The sequence below is a fragment of the Bactrocera dorsalis genome, chromosome 3 (assembly GCF_023373825.1).
Source record: "Bactrocera dorsalis isolate Fly_Bdor chromosome 3, ASM2337382v1, whole genome shotgun sequence".
NCBI lineage: Eukaryota > Metazoa > Arthropoda > Insecta > Diptera > Tephritidae > Bactrocera > Bactrocera dorsalis.
The window spans coordinates 21,645,709-21,666,277 of NC_064305.1; the positions used below are offsets into that span (position 1 = coordinate 21,645,709).

The 20,569-nt window shown below is 39.4% G+C and overlaps 4 protein-coding genes across 11 annotated transcripts in view; 3 read left to right on the plus strand and 1 right to left on the minus strand.

Moving 5' to 3' along the window:
- Window positions 1–7,089, plus strand: part of LOC105224544 (uncharacterized) — a 133,230-nt gene extending 126,141 nt beyond the window's left edge. For all 5 annotated transcript variants that reach the window (XM_011202661.4, XM_011202663.4, XM_049452179.1 and 2 more), the window contains exons 6-7: window positions 1,193–1,574; window positions 1,643–7,089. In XM_011202661.4, coding sequence (XP_011200963.2) covers window positions 1,193–1,574; window positions 1,643–3,350 — 2,090 coding nt within the window. In that variant the 3' untranslated portion in view covers window positions 3,351–7,089. The remainder of the gene's footprint in view (window positions 1–1,192; window positions 1,575–1,642) is intronic.
- A 1,430-nt stretch (window positions 7,090–8,519) lies between these two features.
- LOC105224540 (NADH dehydrogenase [ubiquinone] 1 beta subcomplex subunit 3) lies at window positions 8,520–9,405 on the plus strand. 2 transcript variants are annotated; one of them, XM_011202653.4, is made up of 3 exons: window positions 8,520–8,651; window positions 8,907–9,049; window positions 9,104–9,405. In XM_011202653.4, exons 2-3 carry the CDS (start codon window positions 8,919–8,921, stop codon window positions 9,297–9,299), a joined length of 327 nt encoding a protein of 108 aa, XP_011200955.1. In that variant the 5' UTR covers window positions 8,520–8,651; window positions 8,907–8,918; the 3' UTR covers window positions 9,300–9,405. The 2 variants fall into 2 exon arrangements, with proteins under 2 accessions (XP_011200955.1, XP_011200956.1); XM_011202654.4 differs by having other exon boundaries at window positions 8,569–8,718.
- LOC105224542 (protein Rae1) lies at window positions 9,397–11,030 on the minus strand. The gene is made up of 4 exons (XM_011202655.4): window positions 10,349–11,030; window positions 10,055–10,280; window positions 9,672–9,994; window positions 9,397–9,611 (listed from the first exon to the last, which is right to left on the minus strand). Exons 1-4 carry the CDS (start codon window positions 10,778–10,780, stop codon window positions 9,528–9,530), a joined length of 1,065 nt encoding a protein of 354 aa, XP_011200957.2. The 5' UTR covers window positions 10,781–11,030; the 3' UTR covers window positions 9,397–9,527.
- A 222-nt stretch (window positions 11,031–11,252) lies between these two features.
- LOC105224539 (stomatin-like protein 2, mitochondrial) lies at window positions 11,253–12,671 on the plus strand. Of its 3 annotated transcripts, none has more exons than XM_011202651.4 (2): window positions 11,253–11,396; window positions 11,503–12,671. In XM_011202651.4, exon 2 carries the CDS (start codon window positions 11,522–11,524, stop codon window positions 12,605–12,607), a length of 1,086 nt encoding a protein of 361 aa, XP_011200953.1. In that variant the 5' UTR covers window positions 11,253–11,396; window positions 11,503–11,521; the 3' UTR covers window positions 12,608–12,671. The 3 variants fall into 3 exon arrangements, with proteins under 3 accessions (XP_011200953.1, XP_011200952.1, XP_011200954.1); XM_011202650.4 differs by having other exon boundaries at window positions 11,265–11,396; window positions 11,450–12,671; XM_011202652.4 differs by having other exon boundaries at window positions 11,286–11,396; window positions 11,465–12,671.
- Window positions 12,672–20,569: the final 7,898 nt, after the last annotated feature.

Consider the following 20,569-nt stretch of genomic DNA (forward strand, 5'->3'; position numbering starts at 1 on the left):
TAATTCTAATTTGTCGGACCCGGTGTTCTCCTCTTGTCTTCCACGTTTCTATATTATTTTTCGTATAGAAAGGATTCTCATTTCGACAGCGCTGTTTTTGACGTTTTTATCGATGGTAAATTACGGTTTCGACGCCAGACAGAGGGGATGTTCGAGTCTCAATCACTGCGGCAGTATTGCAAGGCATCATATTCGACGCAAAAATGTTGCAATATAAGTATCAGCTGAGTATCTGCAGAAAAACAACACTGTCGCAATATTGCTGCAGTTATTTGCTTGCCCAGATTCTTAATATTCGAATGTGTTCGCTCAGCCACAGTATCCGTTGCGAGGAACGCGCAATGAGTGCTTTAATCCAAGTATAAACATCGTCAGATAGACATTTCGCGTCGTAAACAAAGAGCTGTCAATTAGTGTGTCATATAGAGATAAAATTTCACTCGAACATAAAGAAGGTTGTGCCATTATAAGAAAATTTTTTACCATGAACCAAAGGATAGTCTAGTTCGATTTTGAGAGAAATTTTTAAGTTGATTTGTTGTATTACGTTGGCTTGTCTACAAAATATTAAGGGTCTTTCATGTGCTCCGATTTTCACTAATCAGTAAGTCTTCTACATTTGCAACTAGGTTTCCTGACATGTGATAGGAATTTGATTTTTACAGGCAATCGATTGACGAAGTACACGTGAAAGATCTAAAAATAAAAACAGTGTACTGATACATATACATACATACTTATGTACATGCATACCATAATACGTGACTACCAAAGGCTCATAGTCTTTCCGCTTAGCTCAGCGTAATTTGACACAACGTCGCTTACTGGGCAAATTTTAACAGCGTTTGTGAAAAATTAGCTTTTGAGTTGACCAGCGAACATAAGAAGGAACTACTGACAGTATTTTTCCTTTCTATTTCAATTGTGTACATACATATGTAAATATGTATATAGAATTTGTTTATTTCATATGCCGATCAAATGATAATGCATACATATGGTTTACAAATGGAATTCACAGCTGTGTTTGAACATCCATCTGCCCTCTGCTCATTTACTGCATATATTCTGTTTCTAATGAAGACCATGTGTCTGGAAATTCTACTTAATAAAACATATAAATATATAATTTTTAATGTAATAAATTTATTACTCATTTTCATTATTTTTCCAAACATAAATCTCTTTGCAGATTTCCTTATGCTCGAGAACATCACTTCGCAATTTCGTAATCCATGTATTTTGGACTTGAAAATGGGCACACGTCAGCATGGTGATGATGCCTCGGCGGAGAAGCGCTGCAAACAAATGGCCAAGTGTGCGGCTAGCACTTCGGCATCATTGGGTGTACGCCTTTGTGGCATGCAAACTTATCAAGCGCATATTGATCAATATGCCAAGCGCGACAAATATTGGGGACGCGAGTTGGATGAGAGTGGCTTCAAGCAGGCTTTGCATGACTTTTTCTACAATGGCTATCGATTGCGTACACGCGTTATCAAGAAAATTGTACAGCGCTTGCTACAATTACGTCGTGTTATTGAAAAACAATCCAGTTACCGGTTCTACTCGTGGTGAGTGTGGGGAACGGATTTCTCTTTTATATTATATTTTTATTAAACTTTATGCTTCTCATTTCTAGTTCACTACTCATTGTTTATGAGGGCTATGAGGAAAATCCACAGGCTCATCCCATGGATGTTGAGGAGTGGCTTACACCTACTACGCCGAAGTCAGCTACAAAGTCCGCTACTTTCGACTATCATCCTGATAACAGTATTGATGATGATGACATCGACGATGACGATGAAGATGTAGTAGATGCCGATGATGACACTGCCGGTCATGATGGTGGTGATGAACTGGAGCCGCACGAAACAGAGGATGATGACCTGCATATGGTTGCAGCGGATAGCGGTAATGCGTCGGCGACTAATAGTAGCACCGGCGGTGATCCATGTTGCTACGATGCTGATGCCTCGAATGATTCTACGAACGCAGCCGGTCTGAATCTCCCTGCCACACGTCGCAAACGCGGTTTGACAGAGGCAACTCTGGAGAGATCGCGTGGCTTCGCAGATGTAGTAACACCAGTGCGCGGCTATGATGAAGACTCAGCTGCTTCAGCCGCAGGTGCCAATACTGTAAACGATGCAGTATCCATGCCGCCACCATCAATGGCAGGATTAAGTACAGATAGCAATAATGCTGTGCCCACCGGTGGCAGCAACACTAATCCGCCATTCATTCCAATCTCCGAAGAAACAGTATTCCTCGATCCCGAGCCGCCAATGCCAAGCGTATCGACATCTTCACCGCACTCGGGCGACTCTTGGATGAACTATAGCAGCAATAGCAGTGATGATTTCTCCGGACTTTCTGAGCAAATCAAAGCGGTCACCAGTGGTCGCCAAACGGGCGATAACAGTTCGGACGAAGCCAGCTCGGATTATGATAGCAGCATAATTGGTCAAACAGAAGTGATGCTGAAGCGTTACAAATCTCAGCAAGAATCCTTCGATATTTCGCCTTTGACGCAAACGGCCGACATGCCGCTTATGTCAACAACAACAACGGCGCGTTTACCGCACACGCTTGCTTCATCTGCGTGCTCTACACCACCGCTGCCGCCGGGAAGTGTTGGAAAACTATCTGCATCCGTTGCCAACTCTTCCCCTACCTCCTCGACTGCGTCCTCGCTGAAATCAGTGCGCGGTGCAGTTAAACGTCTGCGTTGCAAGGACGCCGACGATGAGGATGAAGTGACAGCTAGCGATAATAAAAAGGACGCTATATCGACGTCTTCGCAAGCGAAAAAATCAACAACAACACTGAGTCTAAGCAGCGTAGTTACGGGCGCAGGAAGTAGCAGTAGTGCTGCACCAGTGTCGTCTACACCGACGTCCGTCAACGCATCACCGGTGAAAACGCCGCTCATGACGCCGACCTCAACAACATCCGGCACGGAGAGCACAGTAGATAAAATCAAGAACACACTGCTCGCTGGCATACAGGAGATACACAATACGAGCAGGAGCAACAACCACAGCAACAACATAAGCAAAAAGAAGGCCACAGCGACGCGGCTAACTTTACAACATGCCTCCAAATCCCTGGATATCGTAGGCTGTCAAGCATCCGCGACTACCGAAGATGCACGATGCCTTGTAGATGTGCGTCTCATTGACTTTGCGCACACGGCATTCGTGCCGCGCAACGGCGGCGGACTGCTGCAGCAGGCCACCTCCAGCACTCCCGTACATCATGGACCAGATGGTGGTTTTCTAACGGGGCTAGACAGCTTAAATCGCTTACTCAACGATATTCTTACCGAAGAGGTCTGTGTATAAGCGTGCTGTGCACGCATAAAACTGCGTGCAACATTCAATTGGTGTATGTGCCGATTTGCACCTCCACATGCTGAAAAAGTGCAAGTAAAACGCCAGAAGTTTGAAAAACGCTTCGAGCGCAGACCTTACGCGTATTTATTTCACACACTGAAATACAAATCCACCAACATTTACAAATACAACGTAGAGGTATACAAGCGGCAGCACCGCAACCAGCCTAGACAAAACTAGCCCTCCACAAGCCCCCACCATTGCACAATTGACTGAGTATGCGGCGTGAGTGGAAATTTTTGGAAAAACAAAAACAGCGAAACGTGTGTGATCGCCTGATTGGAGCGTTTGAACAACTAAATTTAAGTGTAAAATAGAAATTAATAACTACAAATGATAGGAGAAATGTTTATGGAGTAATTGGAATTTGAGAACCGTGCAACCGAGAGAGAAATAGAGTGAAAGGGAGTGAAAATTGAAGTGACGCGCACAGCGTTTGGCAGCAATACATACACGTAATTAAGCTTTTTTAAATTAACTATTTTAAAGTGCTATTGGCGTTGGGGCATGTTATGAGGGCAACTAAACAAAAATCGTAAAAAATTCGAAAACATAATTTAAAAAATAAATTGTTTGTAAAATGGCTACTTATTGACAACGTTAAATTTTTATAAAATCACATTAACAAAAAAACAATAATAATAGCTACAAAAAGAGATTATAAACGTATAATTTGGAAGTGTTTTAAGCAAAAATTAAAAACGAAATACAAATATATCTGAAAAATTAAAATTTTTAATAACCAAATTTTTACCATTTGCACTAATAGACATGCAAAGTAACAACATTAAAATAAATACAACATAAATACATACATATTCATATTCAATATCAACCTGATAATAGTTTCAAAATCCAAACATTGACTAATTGCATTAAATCGGCAAAATTAAATACTGTCGGCTGAACTTATGCAAACTTATTTTGCGCAGAGTAAATTATTAATGCAGAATTGATAGAATATGAAATCTATTTGGAATTCGTCAAAAGAGAAGTTTTTCATTATGAAACCTTTGTACATTGAGCATTATTTGTTTAGCGATGATTTCGCTAATCTGAAATTGCAGTTAACTGTCAAAATGGACCATGTCATTTGATAAACGAACAACAACGATTGTTGTCAATAACCAATTGTGAAGTAACAAACCTTGCACAATAAATGTCTTCCTCTGCAAATCGATAATGATGTAAAATATCAAAAAATTAAAAAAAATATTTGTATCCTGTTTTCAATGGTACACAAGAAAGTGAGATATTGTGCAAAATTAAGGACTTTGAGCATTACTTAGTGCAGTAATTGTTTTTAAAAACCAGTTGCTGATCGAAACTTGAATCAGCACTTCACGCATAAATATTTTTGCATTGCGAAAAATTATATGAAAAAGTAAAATCTGAATGTGCAGACATAAACAATACATCTCTGCCGAGCATAAAAGCATATACATAATAACATAAATTCAAATACATACTAATTAATGGGCTTAGTTTACTTTGAAATTATTATTATATGTATATTTTTAATTTTAAAACTGAAAATTCAACAATTGAAGAAGTTTCTAAATTATCACTGCGTTTTTTTTTTAACTATGCCACCTCTCATATGCAGAACCGAAAAAAATCTTAATAAACATAAAAAATAATTAATGTATAATATCTCATAAAATAAATGCTTAAATGAAAAAATTTTGAAGCTAAAAAAATTAAACTCAATTCATTTTCGAAGGTCCACGTTCAGGCGAAGCTTTCAGTAAATGTGATCAACAAATGATAAAAACAAATAAAAATTTTAAATGAAATATGAATAAATAAAATTATATACAAAAATAAAATATGCATATAAAATTAAATGAAACAAAATAATTTATAACATGATATGTTCAGATTTAAAACCCAATTGAAAACCAAGTGAAATATAACAAAAACAAATGAGCGAACAAACAAACTGAACCTATAATAATAATTAATTGATAATATTAATATAATAATATTATTTATATATAAAATGAATATAATATTAATTTTTAATTCATGAATGGTTTATAATAAATAAATTGAAATAAATCATGCTATATATGCATATAAAATACATACAATAAAAACTTAAAAAAAAAATAAACAGCTGAAATATTAAATATTCACTAAACAAAGTTTAGGGATGTTTCCTGCTTTTTTAGTTAATTCTGGTAAAGACCAATCTAAGTTTGAAAAATGTTCATTGCGCTATTATATAGCCGAATAAAAGAATTTCGAAAAGTGAATTATAAATGTTTAAAAGTAATAAAAGTATTTTTTTTTTGTTTTTAATAGTTTTTCGTTTGACAGAAACATCCCTTAAACTTTAGAAATAAAACCAATAAAAGGGAAACAAAATATTCACAAAAATAAACAAAATAAAACCACCTTTACATAGTCCTCATTATAACAAAAAAACAAAATTAAAGAAGTGCTGAATAGTGACGTTCCCTGCATATAAACAAAGCAAACAAGTTTAAAAAATCATTTTATTTTATAAGATTTTAAACTTGCTGTTTGTTAATAAACAATGTGAAGTGTAATTTATTTTTTACAGCTAATTGTATGACAAATTTTACTAAAAGCAAAGATATAATTTTAAAGCAAACTTCGTAAGGTTTACCATTAAGCATTCAAAGCGCAACACAGTATTTTTGCTTACAACCACAGAAAAAAAATTATAATAGTAATAAAAAATACATGATTAGTTGTATAAATATAGGCGTATAGGCAACAGCTAACGCCAATTAAACAACCTTATTGTGATTTTTGTTTTAAATAAAGTGTGAGCAAATTAAATTAATACAAAAAATTAAAAATTAGATAATGCGGTTGCATTTATAAATTTTGGTTTTAAGAGTTAGTAATGTAATTGCATAATTGTTTAAAAGTAATATATTTATAGGAAAAACGCTAACAAAGAAGTAATATAAGTAAAAATAATAATTATTTTTTAAAGTACTTGTACAACTTAAATAAAAAATATGTGAAATTAAGCAAATAAATTTAAAAAGAAAAATAAACATGTTATTCGAATACAGTAGTTTTAGTAGACAGTTTTTCAGCCAAAATTTGTAAAAGCAACAGCATTGATCTTACAAAAAAAAAATAAAAATAATAAAATAAAACAAAATTAAATTGACAGTTTCCTTACAAAATATAACTTTATAAAAGTAATATCTAGAATTTATATGCCACATTAAAAATATATTATTAAAATAAGTTCATTATAAATCGCTATAAATAAAAAAAAATAAAAAATAAAATATAAAGTATTCAAAAAATTATTACAAAAAAATCTGCAAAACAATTTATGAAAAAATACAAAAAGTATGCCACACTCTTATAATGTAATTTATAATAATTATACACATTAACAATGCTAACACACTACTGTTGTTAAAATACTTAAGTTAAAAGCTGCATTAATAATCATATAAAATGACTATTTATTACTATAAAACAAATTTAGCGAATAGTTATAGGCATGTGGCTTTGTGCGAATGGAAAAAAAAATTCAAATGGTCTATTGGAAAATTTAGAATTTGTTCAAAAAATTTTTACGCAAACTATAAATTTATATTGGTCAACTACTCCAAACAAAAATGTTATTTTAGTTTTTCGAATTTCAATTTTCGTGCTATGTTTAATTAAAAACTTTGTATCAAAACATCAATTGTGGATTACATAGTTTTCTTTTTGTTTGTTATGTTTTTTCATGAGTGTGAAGTAATGCATGAACAGATGTTTGAGAATAATAAAGTGCGTATTTTATAACTGTAAAATTGTGGATATTGTTACAACAAATGCTGATAACAAAATTGGATTTCTATTATATAGATATTTGTTCATTATAATATAAATATAAAGCGCGGCATTGTTTGAAACCACACAATATACAAAATATGAAGTAATTAAATTAAATTATGTTTAATAGATTTTAATTGGAGGATTACATACTTTAAAAATTTCACACACACATACACACACAAATCATGTGAACCATTACCCAATAAAACTGTGTTTTTACTATTTTCAGTTTATTTTTACTTTATTAATAAGATTCAGTTTCAAAATATTTAACAAATTTTCCATCTACACACATCCATACATCTATACTATACCTACATAAACTTGTATATCTATATTAGAAACTTATAATATTATTGATTATAATTACAAATGCAATAAATATATTATAAAAATGCAAAAAAACATATTCTAGAATTACTTGAATAAATAAAGGTATAAACATATATATTACAAATAATGTTGTTTTATTTGCAAAAGGGATTTCATGAAAAAGATATGATCACAAACTTGACTGAAACTGTATGTTGCAAATTATTTGAACAATTAAGTCATACTAATAGAAAATCTGTTTTTAGTTTGCACAAACTTCAGTGTGCAGCACATTTCTGTTACAATTGTGATTTCCACCAGGGAAACACTGCTCAAAAAAGCAGTGATGCCACAATGTATACATTGTTACTAAATCAGTAGCAGCCAAAGAACGGAATAATAAAATATTTTTGTACATTTGCGACTATAACCAGAGAACGTATATCCAGTGAGCGAATATATATTTCGTTTTCTGTTATAAGCAGACACTTTATTGTTGGGCTATTAATTTTAATGCATCAATAGGGGTATTCTCTTGCTCTTGCAAGATTACAGATTGCAAAAATACTACACCGAAATATACAAGGGCACGAGAGCACCCATTGCAGAATCTAGTGATAAATGAGCGACTAATTCAGTCAATTTATTGTAAATGACTATTCTGCATGGCTATTGTGAATTGGCGCACCTTCTGCATACATTTTTAACAAAAAAAACTGTAACGAAACTTTATAATTTAAATAGAAATTATAAAACCAAATTAAAATTTACCTTTCTCAACAATTTAACGACGTAATATGTCTTTATGTAAAATGGCAACTACAACAATGTTGCATGGGTTTGGTCTGACATATTTTACAGCCATTGCAAATATTTTTCAGCGTGTTTGTTGTTGTGCCGTTGTAAATCTGCAATGATTGCACCGTGCACCGGGTTTTGCAAGAGCAAGAGAATACCCCTAATAAAATTAACAATGTCGACACAACTGAAGGATGATTTTTTCAAATATATAGAAATATGGCTACGCCGACAACAGCTGATTTTCAGTTGTCAAAATTTGACAAACAATATTTTGTGCTGTTTTGCTGCTACCACCGAATATCAATTGGAGAAAAGGTTTGAGCAACTTTAAGACTTTTTAGTTATTTTAAAAAGCGAGTTTGCATTTTAAAGTATCAACGAGGTATGCCACGAAGTGACAATTATAAAAATATAGAACAGTATGCAAATGTTTTCATGTTATTAACAAACGCAAATAGCTAGTAAAATTATATAACCTTGCTGTCAATATTGTGCGATCCCGCTATATTTTAATAAAATTTCAATTAGAAGTTAGCTACAGATGTTTTCATAGTATATCTCCCGTTGTAGCAATAAACAATAATGGGCGGACACGGACACGGTGAACCCTACAAAGTGCCACATCCATCAATTTACAAAGTGGAAAATATTCCCAAGTTACGCGAAGTGCAAGAAGCGCTAGCACGTCAAGGCTTAAAGGATCCATGGTTGCGGTTAGTTTTAGCTAAGCATACAAATAATAATATCTAACTCTAAACTAATTTTAGGAATGAAGTGTGGCGTTATGAACCCAGCAAAATGGGCACACATGCTAGCCGTGCACGCGCTTTCTTCCTTCGTGGTCTACTGTGGGGCTCAATTGCTGCTGCCGTGCACATTGGTTGCGAATATGCTTTTAGTTCGAAAGATGATCACGGTCATGGACATGGTGATGGTGAACACTCTGAAGGTGGCCATCATTAAACACTGCTTTGCGTGGAACATTTAATTTGTTTGTCATTATCCGTTGTTGCACAAGGGTGGCATGCTAATCAAGTACCAAATAAAGCGTTTAGGATACTTAAGAGGTTGTGATTTGTTTTATTTTGGTTTCTGTCTTCTAATCACTGAAATGCATCGGTTTCAAAATTTAATTACTAATTCTATTTGCGAAATTAGTTGTGATCCTATTTATATGATAAAGTGTACAATTTAAGCAATACGAGGTTTGAGTTCGTCGTAACAAGAACGGAGGAAGATTTGTGGTTTTTTGCCTGGATTGAAGTATTCATGGCCCTGTAAACCAAATGAGTTATAGAATAAAGAAAACTACCGCTTAGTAAAATTTGTAAATACCTTTGACCAATCATAGCCAACCGCATAAGCGAAAATTTGTCCATTGTTATTGAAAGCACACTTTGTAATCGATTGATCCATTGTCTCTGAAGATTTAAGTTTTGTACGCGCATCTTTATCCCAGAAGCTGAAAGTGCCATCTGAACCCACAGTCACTAAAGTACCATGCACTGGATGAAAGGCTATATCATTCACAGCATAAATGTCCTGATAACCGGCAGTACCAGTTGTGCGATGGCACTTGAAGGTGAAATTATCTTTTGGATTCACTGGATTTACATACTGGATTGCAACACGACCTTCAATACTACCAAGCGCATATCCTTCAATTAATATAAGTTACGTTTAAAATGAGATTGCGCACTTTATATATACATTATTACCTGTCGGTGCCTTCTTCTTATCTCTAAAAATTGATATTGTTCTATGTTGATACTTCAGCGGGCTGTCTTGTCGCTTAAACTCAGTCGGTGTGTTTTCCAGTGAATAAACAATTAGACCCCGATTAGCAGTACCAACAACAGCCATTGGATAATCTACATCGGCACAGTAACAGCGTTCCGGCAAATTAATTGCCATTAGTGGATTGGGTGTACGAGTATCCCAAAACTGAAGCGAAATTCCAAACATAAATAAATGTTAACACTGTCTAAAAAAAGGGCGTTTGAAATAAATACCTTTAAAGTTTTATCCCACGAACCAGTCATTAAACAATTATAATTCGACCCTTTTATCCAGTGGCATGTTTTTACGGGCGCATCATGTGCCGCCACCTGTACTACTTGGTCAGAGGCTAAATCCCACATTTTTACTTGTTTGTCACAGGATGCCATGTAAACTTTTGTGCCGTCGTCAGACCAACATACATCCAACACTGGTCCTCCCATTGTTTTCATTGACTTTGGAACGGTTTTACCTGTCTGTTCCACCTCCCAACAACGCACACTGCTATCCCAGCCGCCAGCTATGAGAAAGTTTTGTGGTATCGTGCTGGGACTAAATTCCAATGCAGATACGGAATCATCCGGTGGCATAGTTACTTCGAAATCATTCATACGATTTGTAGAAGGTGCGGCGGTGGTCGCACCAAGAGTTTGCTGACCGAACATATCGTGTTTCTTACTGAAAACAAATTGGCGGCAACAAATTGATATAGACCTTCAGCCGTCAACTGCTTCAATCCTCCAAGTGCTGTATATTTTATTATCTTTATTGAGCGATGTCTTACTCTATCGTTACTATTACTAATTAGGCATAAATTCAACCGATAATTAGAAAATTGGCAGAAAATCGCAATGTTTCGAAATTCAATAAAAAAAACCACGCACAGTGGATTGTTGCCGGCTGTCAAAAGTGTAGTATTACCAGACTTGTTAATTGAATCAGTTTTAAACTATTTTAATCATGAATGGAAAAATATAAAGAGTAGAATATTATTTGTAATTTATAAGGTGAAAATTGGTGTAAGTTTTCGTACCAAAATTTTTCGTTCACTTAATGAGACTTGTTACATAGCACAACTTAAATTAAAGAAATTAAAAAGTTATACTTTTTCTTTGCACACATAGCCATTGTACATACATACCTACATAAGTATTATGACATTTCATTTTTCATGACATTCCGAAAATCGGCATGAAAGCAAGTGTTTTTTGGCAAATGCAGCATATTGTCACGAATCCTATTCAAATTAAATAATAAGCATTAATAATTTGTGGTAGCAAGGTATTATTTATAGTTTCAAATGTATATTATTGTATAAACAATTATTTCTACAGTGACTTACTTATTAGCTGTATATCTTTATTTGCATTCTACATTCGTAATCAAGTCAAAGTGTGTTCTTGACAATGTTGCGTACCTTTGTAACTACCGCTGGACGACTATCACAACAACACCATCAATCATTGTTGCTCAGGAATGGACGTCAGTTAATACAGCAAAGCCGCACCAAAGCATCGACACCTATGAATACAATAATAATGTTTGTGCCGCAACAGGAGGCGTGGATCGTGGAGCGTATGGGTCGTTTTCATAGAATTATGGAACCCGGTCTTAATATACTGGTGCCCTTTATTGATAAAATTAAATATGTTCAAAGTCTGAAGGAAATAGCAATAGATGTGCCCAAACAGAGTGCCATCACTTCGGACAATGTGACATTGAGCATAGATGGCGTTTTGTACTTGCGAATCATTGATCCTTATCGCGCTTCATATGGTGTTGAAGATCCAGAATTTGCGATAACACAACTCGCTCAAACCACTATGCGTTCCGAGTTGGGTAAGATGTCACTGGATAAGGTCTTTCGTGAGCGTGAATCTCTCAATGTAAGCATAGTGGACTCGATTAACAAAGCAAGTGAGGCTTGGGGTATTGCATGCTTACGTTACGAAATTCGTGATATTCGTTTGCCCTCACGTGTGCATGAAGCTATGCAAATGCAGGTCGAAGCAGAAAGACGTAAGCGAGCTGCTATTTTGGAGTCAGAAGGTAGTCGCGAGGCCGAAATTAATATTGCTGAAGGTAAAAGAAAATCACGTATACTTGCCTCCGAAGCTGAAAGACAGGAACAAATTAATAAAGCGAGCGGAGAAGCGGCTGCTATGCTAGCTGTTGCCGATGCACGTGCTCGTGGACTACAGACTGTTGCTAAAGCATTACAAGATTTAGATGGCAAAAATGCTGCCTCCCTCACTTTAGCTGAGCAATATATTGATGCGTTTAGAAATTTAGCGAAAACAAATAACACACTCATACTGCCATCGAATCCTAGCGATGTAACAGCACTCGTCACACAAGCTTTAAGTGTTTATCAAACGATTTCAAATAATAACATTGGAAATGTAAAGAATTTACGTAGTGTAGATGGTATTGTGGAGAATAGTATTGAGGAGAGTAAATGTAAACAGGATAAAAAAATGGAAATTGAATAACTTGCGAAACGATAAAGTGAACTATGAATTGGAATAAAATTGCAATTTATAAGTCATATTGTTACATGCATTTGTTTTCCTTTGGTTGCATTCAAATAAATTCCTTTATATTTATTTGAATGTAATTAAGTAAATATGGAATTTGGATTATTGAATTATTTAAAAAAAAAAATAATTTTGTTTTATTCCTCGGATTGAAACTGTAAACTGGAACTGATAAAAAGGTATTTAATAAATTTTAATTGTACCTAAGCCAGAGAATATAAAACATAATGTATACGTATGTATGTTTTATGTTCTCTGCCTAAGCAATGTAAGTATGTTCCAATTAGATTCTCACTTGTAAGCGTATTTAAGGCGTTATGTCCATGCATAATATTTTTTTAATCGGTACTTTTTTCTTAATGGAACTGTAGTTTAGGTTTGTGTCTTCGCTAAATGTGTTGAATAAAAATCGAGTGGTCCGTTCTTTCGTTATGTTAAAGTAACGTAACAACGTAAATGGTTTGCTCATTACTGTTACTTTATTTTCCTTTAAGATTTATTTGTAAAGTAAAAAATTCTACTAAAATCAGGGGAATTTGCATACGAACTTTATAGAGACGCACAGTATCTACATAATTATATGCAGGACAATGATTTAAGCTTGTTCTAGTAAGAAGTAAAGTGTAAGCGTTAATTATTTCACTTTAACTCTGACTGATGAGCAATATTTATTGTATGTATACAGAAATATCAACAAAATTTAAAGAAGTTGGTTTGGCAATTTAACATTCTCAAATTACCTCTAGCTGTTATAATGTATGTATGTAAGTATATTTGCTTGTTTACTAGCTAATTTCAAGCACAAACATATCAAATTATTTAAATGTCAAATTAAAAAGAAATTAGCGTCTCATGCTTTTAAGTAATTTTTCAACTTCGTCAAATTTATTTACCATTTTCGTAGTCCAATGAACTTGTGAAGGTCGAAATACTACTAATGCACACTAATTTTTATAATGCTATTTATATGGCAAGAATATTAAATTTCAAAATAAATGTTAAAAATTTGCAGTCTTATCGTTTTGCGCATACATATGTATGTATGTATGTATACATATGCGAGTGAGTGCATATGTACATACATACATATGTACATATACACATATTTGAATACACATTTATTTAACTTCACATACGGTTATGTACATATGTATGTATCCATATGCATGGCAGGCAAACTTCGATGTCAATTTATCATCAATAATAAATAATCAAACGTTTCAAATAAATAAGTATAAGCTTTAACATAAATACATACATATGTATGTATATACCAGATACACATAGCCTTACATACATGTGTAATTTTCACACGATTGCTACGCTTTGCGAATTTGCAAGCAAAATAGAAACACAAATAATTAAGTTTAAAAATAAAGACAAATTTATCTAAAAATTTAAATTATACAAAGGCCAATTAGCACTATTGTACATGTGCCAATATTTGCATAGACACATATACATATGTATACAATTTATAATACATGTATGCATATACATACATACATAAGTATGTATGTACGCACGCATTCGCTTTCGCTCATCATTTTTAGGTACGTAATACGTATGTACATATGTACACTCATATCTAAAATAAATAAAGGCAACAAAATGAAAATCCCCGAAATTTTTTGAATGGCAACCGAGTTTTGTGACCTCGTCGAGGCACAGTGGGACGAATTCCGATATTAAATTTTGATATGGTACAATAACTCATTTCAAGATCTAGTTTGAATTTCTAGAAAAACATAATCTGTTAAAGAGAAATCATAGATTATAAATTTTTTACCAAAGAAGAACTCATAAAAATATTTATTAACGTATGTACTTATGTATGTATGTATCTGACATACATCTGTTGACAAAAAAAAAAAAATAGAGGGACCGCATGAACATACCGCATATTTCAATTTTCAATAAGAAACATGTTTTTTGTCACACATTTTTTGAACCATGCATTATATAGATGGAATCCAGGTGCCTTGATGCCTTTTTCCTTGACAGATTGCTGTGCAATCCTGTGTATTAAGTGTGCTGGTGTTTCCGGCTCCAAGTCGCATGAGAACCGGCAGTTAGCACAGGAGACCCTGCCCATGTTTGGACAGTGTGACTTCCTGAGCTTGCAGTGTCCGTGTAGACTGCGACGAGGAGGCGGAATTTCTCCAACGGGGGGAGGTTCATTAGCTCCTCTTTGAACCTGGAGAGGCGGTATCCACCTAGTAGCAGCTTGGCTGTGAACGCATACCTGCTGGCCTGTCGCCAGTGTTGCTCCCTCACCTCTCTCTCCCTCCATGCGAAGCAGCTCCTTACGAGTGTGGGGTCCTACCGCTATGTGCGGCTCTGGTCCCAAAACATCTTAGGACGCTGCCGCCTTGCGTGCCAACTCGTCGCGCCTTCTCATATTCTTCTACTACCTTGTGCCCTGGTACCGCGCACAGCCTTTCTGTGCATCCTCAAACTCAAAAGCGATTGGTCTCGAATGATGAGATCGCCTTTAGCTGCCCCGCCTGACTACCGATGAGAATAGCTAGTGCGCTGGTTGCGATAGTTGCGGCTGAGGTTGGGACTTCGGCTCCACTGAACTGATAGCAAACACTTTCAGCCTGGAAGATGCTTGGGAAGCATCCCATAGGTAGCTGGATAGCCTTAGTATTCCTGTCCCACCGTCAATACCTGCCCCAATTCCTTCCGGTGTTTTTGAACCATCAGTGTACCACTGGATGGTACTGTCTTCCAGAGCAGTTTTTCCAGAGTGGAATCGTTCCACTCCGTCTTGCTGCCTAAGGTTCACTTTGAAGTTCTTCTTGAAGTGTGTTTTCTTCGTATGTGTTGTCTCCTTGGAAGGAGCGCGCCGAGTAGCAGTGTGCTTTCCGCTAGTGCGTCCATCTGTTTGGACGACACTTATTTTCCCTCTTCAACAAGCCTTCTGCTGACATTAGCAGCTATGGTGTGTTTTGCTGCTAACTTGATCACCTGATGCAGCGGTGTGAGCCTCTAGTATGACTCCAGTGCCACCGTTAGTGGCACTGTGCGCACATTGCCCCCGAAAGCACAGACACCATGCAAGTCTCTGCAGCTTTGATAGAGTCTCTGAAATCACAGAAGGACTGTTTGCTGCTTGGTGGGCCAAAGCAACCGCTCCATAGGTGATGATGCGGCCTTACTATCATGGTATACAGCCAATCTAATGAATATATGGCTTGCAACACCATGATCTGCGTGACGGCCAGGCGTCTGCATATCATAATTGCTCTGGTTGCTTTTGGACATCGTTAGGTCCAAATAGCCCTGCCTCCCCATCTTAACGTTGAGTCTAAGGTGAGGCCAAGAGAATTTTGGACCTCCCGTCGCACATTTCCACTTCTGTGCCGTCCAATTGTTAGGGGCCTCAGGCACGGAAGAGATCTCCGCCTAGTGAATGGGATCACGGTGGTTCTTTGTTGGGTTGATGTTTATGCCCTACCGTGATGCACCATCCTTTCGCCAAGATTCAGGCCCCTTTGGACAATGTCACAGAGGAGTGTTCTCAAAATCTGCCTCTTCGCCATTATGGGAACGATGTCGTCCGCATAATCCCTTGGACAGCGGATTCCATTAGCTGGTGAGAAGCTCAAGTAGTTCGTCCACTATTAGGCTTCCAAAGCAGAGGAGACAGCACACCACCGTGTGGGCAGCCCATCGTGGTGCCAAGACCGGAATCTTGACTGTCTCCTATAGTTGTTCCGCGCAACCCGTCGTGCGCAGAAGGGCTTCAATCCATCTGCCGTAATCGGGGGGTTGACTGTTCCTTCTCTCGAGTGCCCTGATTCACGCTAACGTGTGACGCATTATCAAAGGCAACCCTCAATGTCAAGGGAAGGCGCAGATCCGCAACTTCGCCATATATCCATGCGAATCTGCAGTTCAGATTGTGAGTTGGTACAGAAGCAGTGTTTGTAGATCTTGCCCGCTCTGTACGCATGTTGCTCCTGGCATGCAGGGGTGCGATCCTTAGCGCCTCTGATCTAATATGATTGTCTATAACTTTTCTCCCATTCCCTTTCAACATAAAGGATTGTGAGGGACTTATAGGCCGGACAAACAAAAACCGGGGATTCGCTAGTGAATAGTCTCTCCTCCCTATCTTGGGGGATGAAAATTACTTTTGCAGTTCTCCATAGCTCAGTGGGAATATACGCCAACGCCAGGCTGTCCCTCATTCAGCCCTAACAGGTGTGGTCAGGAGAATTAAATTCCATACCCTGCTGCAACAGGGCCGGGAAAGACGCCGTCCACTCCCGGTGACTTGTAGCTTGCCAAAGGAGGCCAGTGCCCACCATGACCGAGTCTTCCAGTGAAAAGCTTCTTGCAGTCAGCCAGTCTGAGCGATACGTGTGACCGAGGTTGGAATTTGGTTCACTGGAACTGTCTCCGGGAAGTGCGTTTGTAGGAGAATTTTCTGCACTTTCCTCCGCGCTCGTCGTATATGTCCCGTCTTGTCTCTTTATGGACCCCCCCCCTCTCTCTCCCTCCTGATGCTGTGTCCGTCTTAACCTTCGACAAACGGCCTTGATGCAGTCGAGCTGCCTCTGCGGGTCGAAGGAGACGCTTGTCAACAGAATCTCCTGAAACTGTTCAAACTTGGCATGACCTAATCTCCTTGCTGTAGGCTGTTAGGTGCGCCCGTTTGTATTCTTCCCAGGCCCCTGACGCTTGGCTCTATTGAACAGCCTGCGCACCTTAAGGTCTGAGGGGCCGAGAGTCTACTGGACCACCAGGGGCAGCTAAGTTTACTGGGTAGGTCGCTTTTAGAAGGACAGGCGCAGTGATAGGCGTCCACAATGGATTGGTTATGGGCCACTCAGTCTGACTCTCCAGTCCATCTGTGGTACGACCTGTAATCCGTCTGGCCCCTCCATATTTATGCTTAATTGTTACTTAATGGTTATCTCAAAACGAAAAATACGCCATTTCGTATTACGGGGGGTACGAATCGGAGGTCGGTTCCCCGACACTCCACCCCCAGAACGAAAACGAATGATACGGTGATCCGACATTGAGGGCTCTGTTGATTACCCGCCACTGTAGAGATCAACCCACCGGTCATGCTGTCGTTGCTTAGGGTGATGCTCTAGGACCTCACTGCGAGCATGGTTACGAATGGTTGGCTCACACACCTACGTTCTCTATACTAATGCTGTATACTAAGTATTGAACTCAAGAAGGTGACTCACCCCTCACCGTTGCAGTCCGTTACTACCACCATTCCGTTATGATGCCGCATTGGCATCGATATCACTCTAGTCGGTCAGGGGTATTAAAGATTGTTGGCCCTGCAATACTCCCCCCACCAAACTGAGTTATCGATGGGGGGGGTTGGCCGTAGATGTCTCACCGGGAAGTACGCGGACGCCATGACAAAGGTCCGACCCTCCTTGTCCTTCACCTTGCACAGCCACCAGATCTTGCGTTAGAAAACTCTGAAATACAGAAAAAAGTCTATATTGGCTAATTCTAACGACTACACAGGAACCGGAGGTCTCTCGCTAGAGAGATCCCCAGATTACCCTTGCTATTACTCGTTGTGAGGCCTCTTACCTCTCCTCTGAAAACCCAAGGGCTCCTGGGATTAGAAGGATGCTCAGGTTATCCGAGATGAACCTCTTCACGATGAATGCCGAGGCCGGCCGATCGCGTGATGTAGGTTCACCTGAGCCCACTTCCATGCCGGTTTCTGGAGGCTTATAGTGACCGGTTCGGTGAAGAGACAGGTCTTCGTCCACAACCTCTTCCTCGAACCTGCATCTCCAGCCCCTTACTGAAGCTCCATGGTGTTGATGGTCCAGCGTGCCTCCTTGCTATGTATGGGGGGCTCCCTTGCTGCTTTCTTACACCCGCGGCGGTGAGTCTCACACTGCACAGCCGGGATGGGTTCGTTTGGGGATCTCCATGTGTAGCCTCTCCTGAAAACCACAGCCGCCAGTTAGCCTCATGTGCTGCTTGGGCGGGTTTCGGGTGGAGCTGGTGATTCGGTCGTGCCATGTCGTAGCACCCTGGATTGACGACGTTGTCTTGGGCCTCCCATGGCCTAATAATTATTTTCCCGAAGCGGAAAAATATTAGACCGGAATACCCCTCTGCGGATGTATTTGAAGGATTCGTGCGTCAATCAGTTACTATTGAGGTCTCCACCGGAACCCTCAATTTTACTAGCTACGACCTTCCACGCCGAGGTTACTTAAACCTTCATTCTGGTTATTTACCAGATTGAGGCGCGGTGTCGTAGCCTTTGTCTCGCGCTTCTCGGGAAGGAACGGCCACCATTCTGTACAGTTGAGGGATCTCGTCGCCCCTTCTTACGCACAGGGCCGGACCCTTCCAACCATTCCAGCTTTGGTGTGATCTCTTGGAAGCCAAGTGGCCGACTTCTCCTCCTGGCAGTCAACCAGCAGCATGCCGCCTTGAAAAATATTGCACGTCTCGAAGGCTCACGGTGAAGCCTTGCCGACACATAGGGGCAGATCCTCCGATGCAGCAGTACTGGAGAGCCGTTAATTGTTCGGACCCCAGGGCCTCCGCCGGGTAGTTGCGGGGCAGCACAGCCATCCGAATGCTGCTCACAGCCTCTGCCATATTTGCGGCTTGCATTTCTAACCGGCTGCTGGTTGGGGTTGGCGCGCTTTTCCACTGGCCTACCGTGGCTTGTCACTACTCTAACACTCTTTGGTCTGGGTGGATACTGCAGGTGTGATTTGGCCGCTCTTCCTCTTCTCAATTCTAGGTGCCTCCTGGGGTGCCGGCTTTTGCTTCGCTCCTTCCCTACAAGCGAGGCAGCGTGAGCTCGGCGACGCCTACGATTTCTGCGTCTCGTTGCCGCCGTATCCACCGTGGGCACCTGTGCGCTGTGCGTTGTTGGCAGAGGGATTGTACAAAGGCTCCTACTCAGAAGCCCGCTTTTCAGCTGACTTCGGGTGTACATGCCGTCACTCCAGGAAACCTAAGGTACCACGTTAAGAGTGGCTCGCCTCCATTCCTGCTCTGCGAGGATCGCCATGACCTCCTGGCTGTCCTTTGCTCCGGGGGATTACGTGGAATGTTCCCTCGTTGCCGTCTCCGTTTGCGTTCACCCCTAGATTACACTTTAGTGAAAACCACCCTCCTCTTTGCCGTCAGATCCTGCTCAAGGGGCGGTTGCGGGGAAGCATTTTGCAGCGATTTACCGTGGTCCTAGTGGACTCACTACGCTGGTGCACCGCTGCAAAGAGGGGCGCCTCCGTCATCATCACGTGCGTGTTCCTCAAAGAGTGCTCGCTCATCAGGCGACAGGGCATCCAGGAACCTATACTTTCTTCTAGTTCCTGGGACACTCTTACTTGCGGTACTACTGTTGCCGCTGCTTCTGCTTGTTGCTCCGATTGTCGTTGTTGTTATTGTGGATTCGCATGTTGCCGTAGTTGTTGCCGAAGTTGTTGACGTTGTCTGCATGGCTGTTTCTTGGTTGTTCTTGTTGTTGTTTGAATCATCCTTGGTCGTACGACCGTTCGGCCCGTCGTTGTAGGCCCTCCCGGTATAATCTTGGAAAGGGGCAATCCGCAAGAGTCCGGCTGCGCCAGAGCCCCTTGACGCAGTAAGGCCACCGTTACTTCCCAAGGCGGCCCCCGGAGTTGGGAAGGCTCCGTTCGAATACACCGACCGAAATTTACCTGCCTGGCTGCAAATCATTCCAATGGGCACGGGTCGCATGACACCCTGGATTAGGAGGTGGTAGCTCTTGGTCGCCGCGCACATGCGGCTTCTGCCATCCCACAGGGGAGATGCTAAGCTGCATCATCCCTGGCGGATGGGAGATGCCGTGCTGTGCTGCGGTTTAAGCCCCTGCACCACGACAAGGTGCCTACCATTCGCAGGAGGGAAGCTTTCCGTAGACATCTTATTGAT

Excerpts from the sequence above, each read along its gene's own strand:
- LOC105224540 (XM_011202653.4), top strand. The coding sequence starts at position 8,919 with ATGGGCGGACACGGACACGGTGAACCCTACAAAGTGCCACATCCATCA. Across the intron at positions 9,050-9,103 it reads TTAAAGGATCCATGGTTGCG|GAATGAAGTGTGGCGTTATG; the intron begins GTTAGTTTTAGC and ends AACTAATTTTAG.
- LOC105224539 (XM_011202651.4), top strand. The coding sequence starts at position 11,522 with ATGTTGCGTACCTTTGTAACTACCGCTGGACGACTATCACAACAACAC.
- LOC105224542 (XM_011202655.4), bottom strand. The coding sequence starts at position 10,780 with ATGTTCGGTCAGCAAACTCTTGGTGCGACCACCGCCGCACCTTCTACA. Across the intron at positions 10,281-10,348 it reads CGTGGGATAAAACTTTAAAG|TTTTGGGATACTCGTACACC; the intron begins GTATTTATTTCA and ends ATTTCGCTTCAG. Across the intron at positions 9,612-9,671 it reads TTGGCTATGATTGGTCAAAG|GGCCATGAATACTTCAATCC; the intron begins GTATTTACAAAT and ends TTTGGTTTACAG.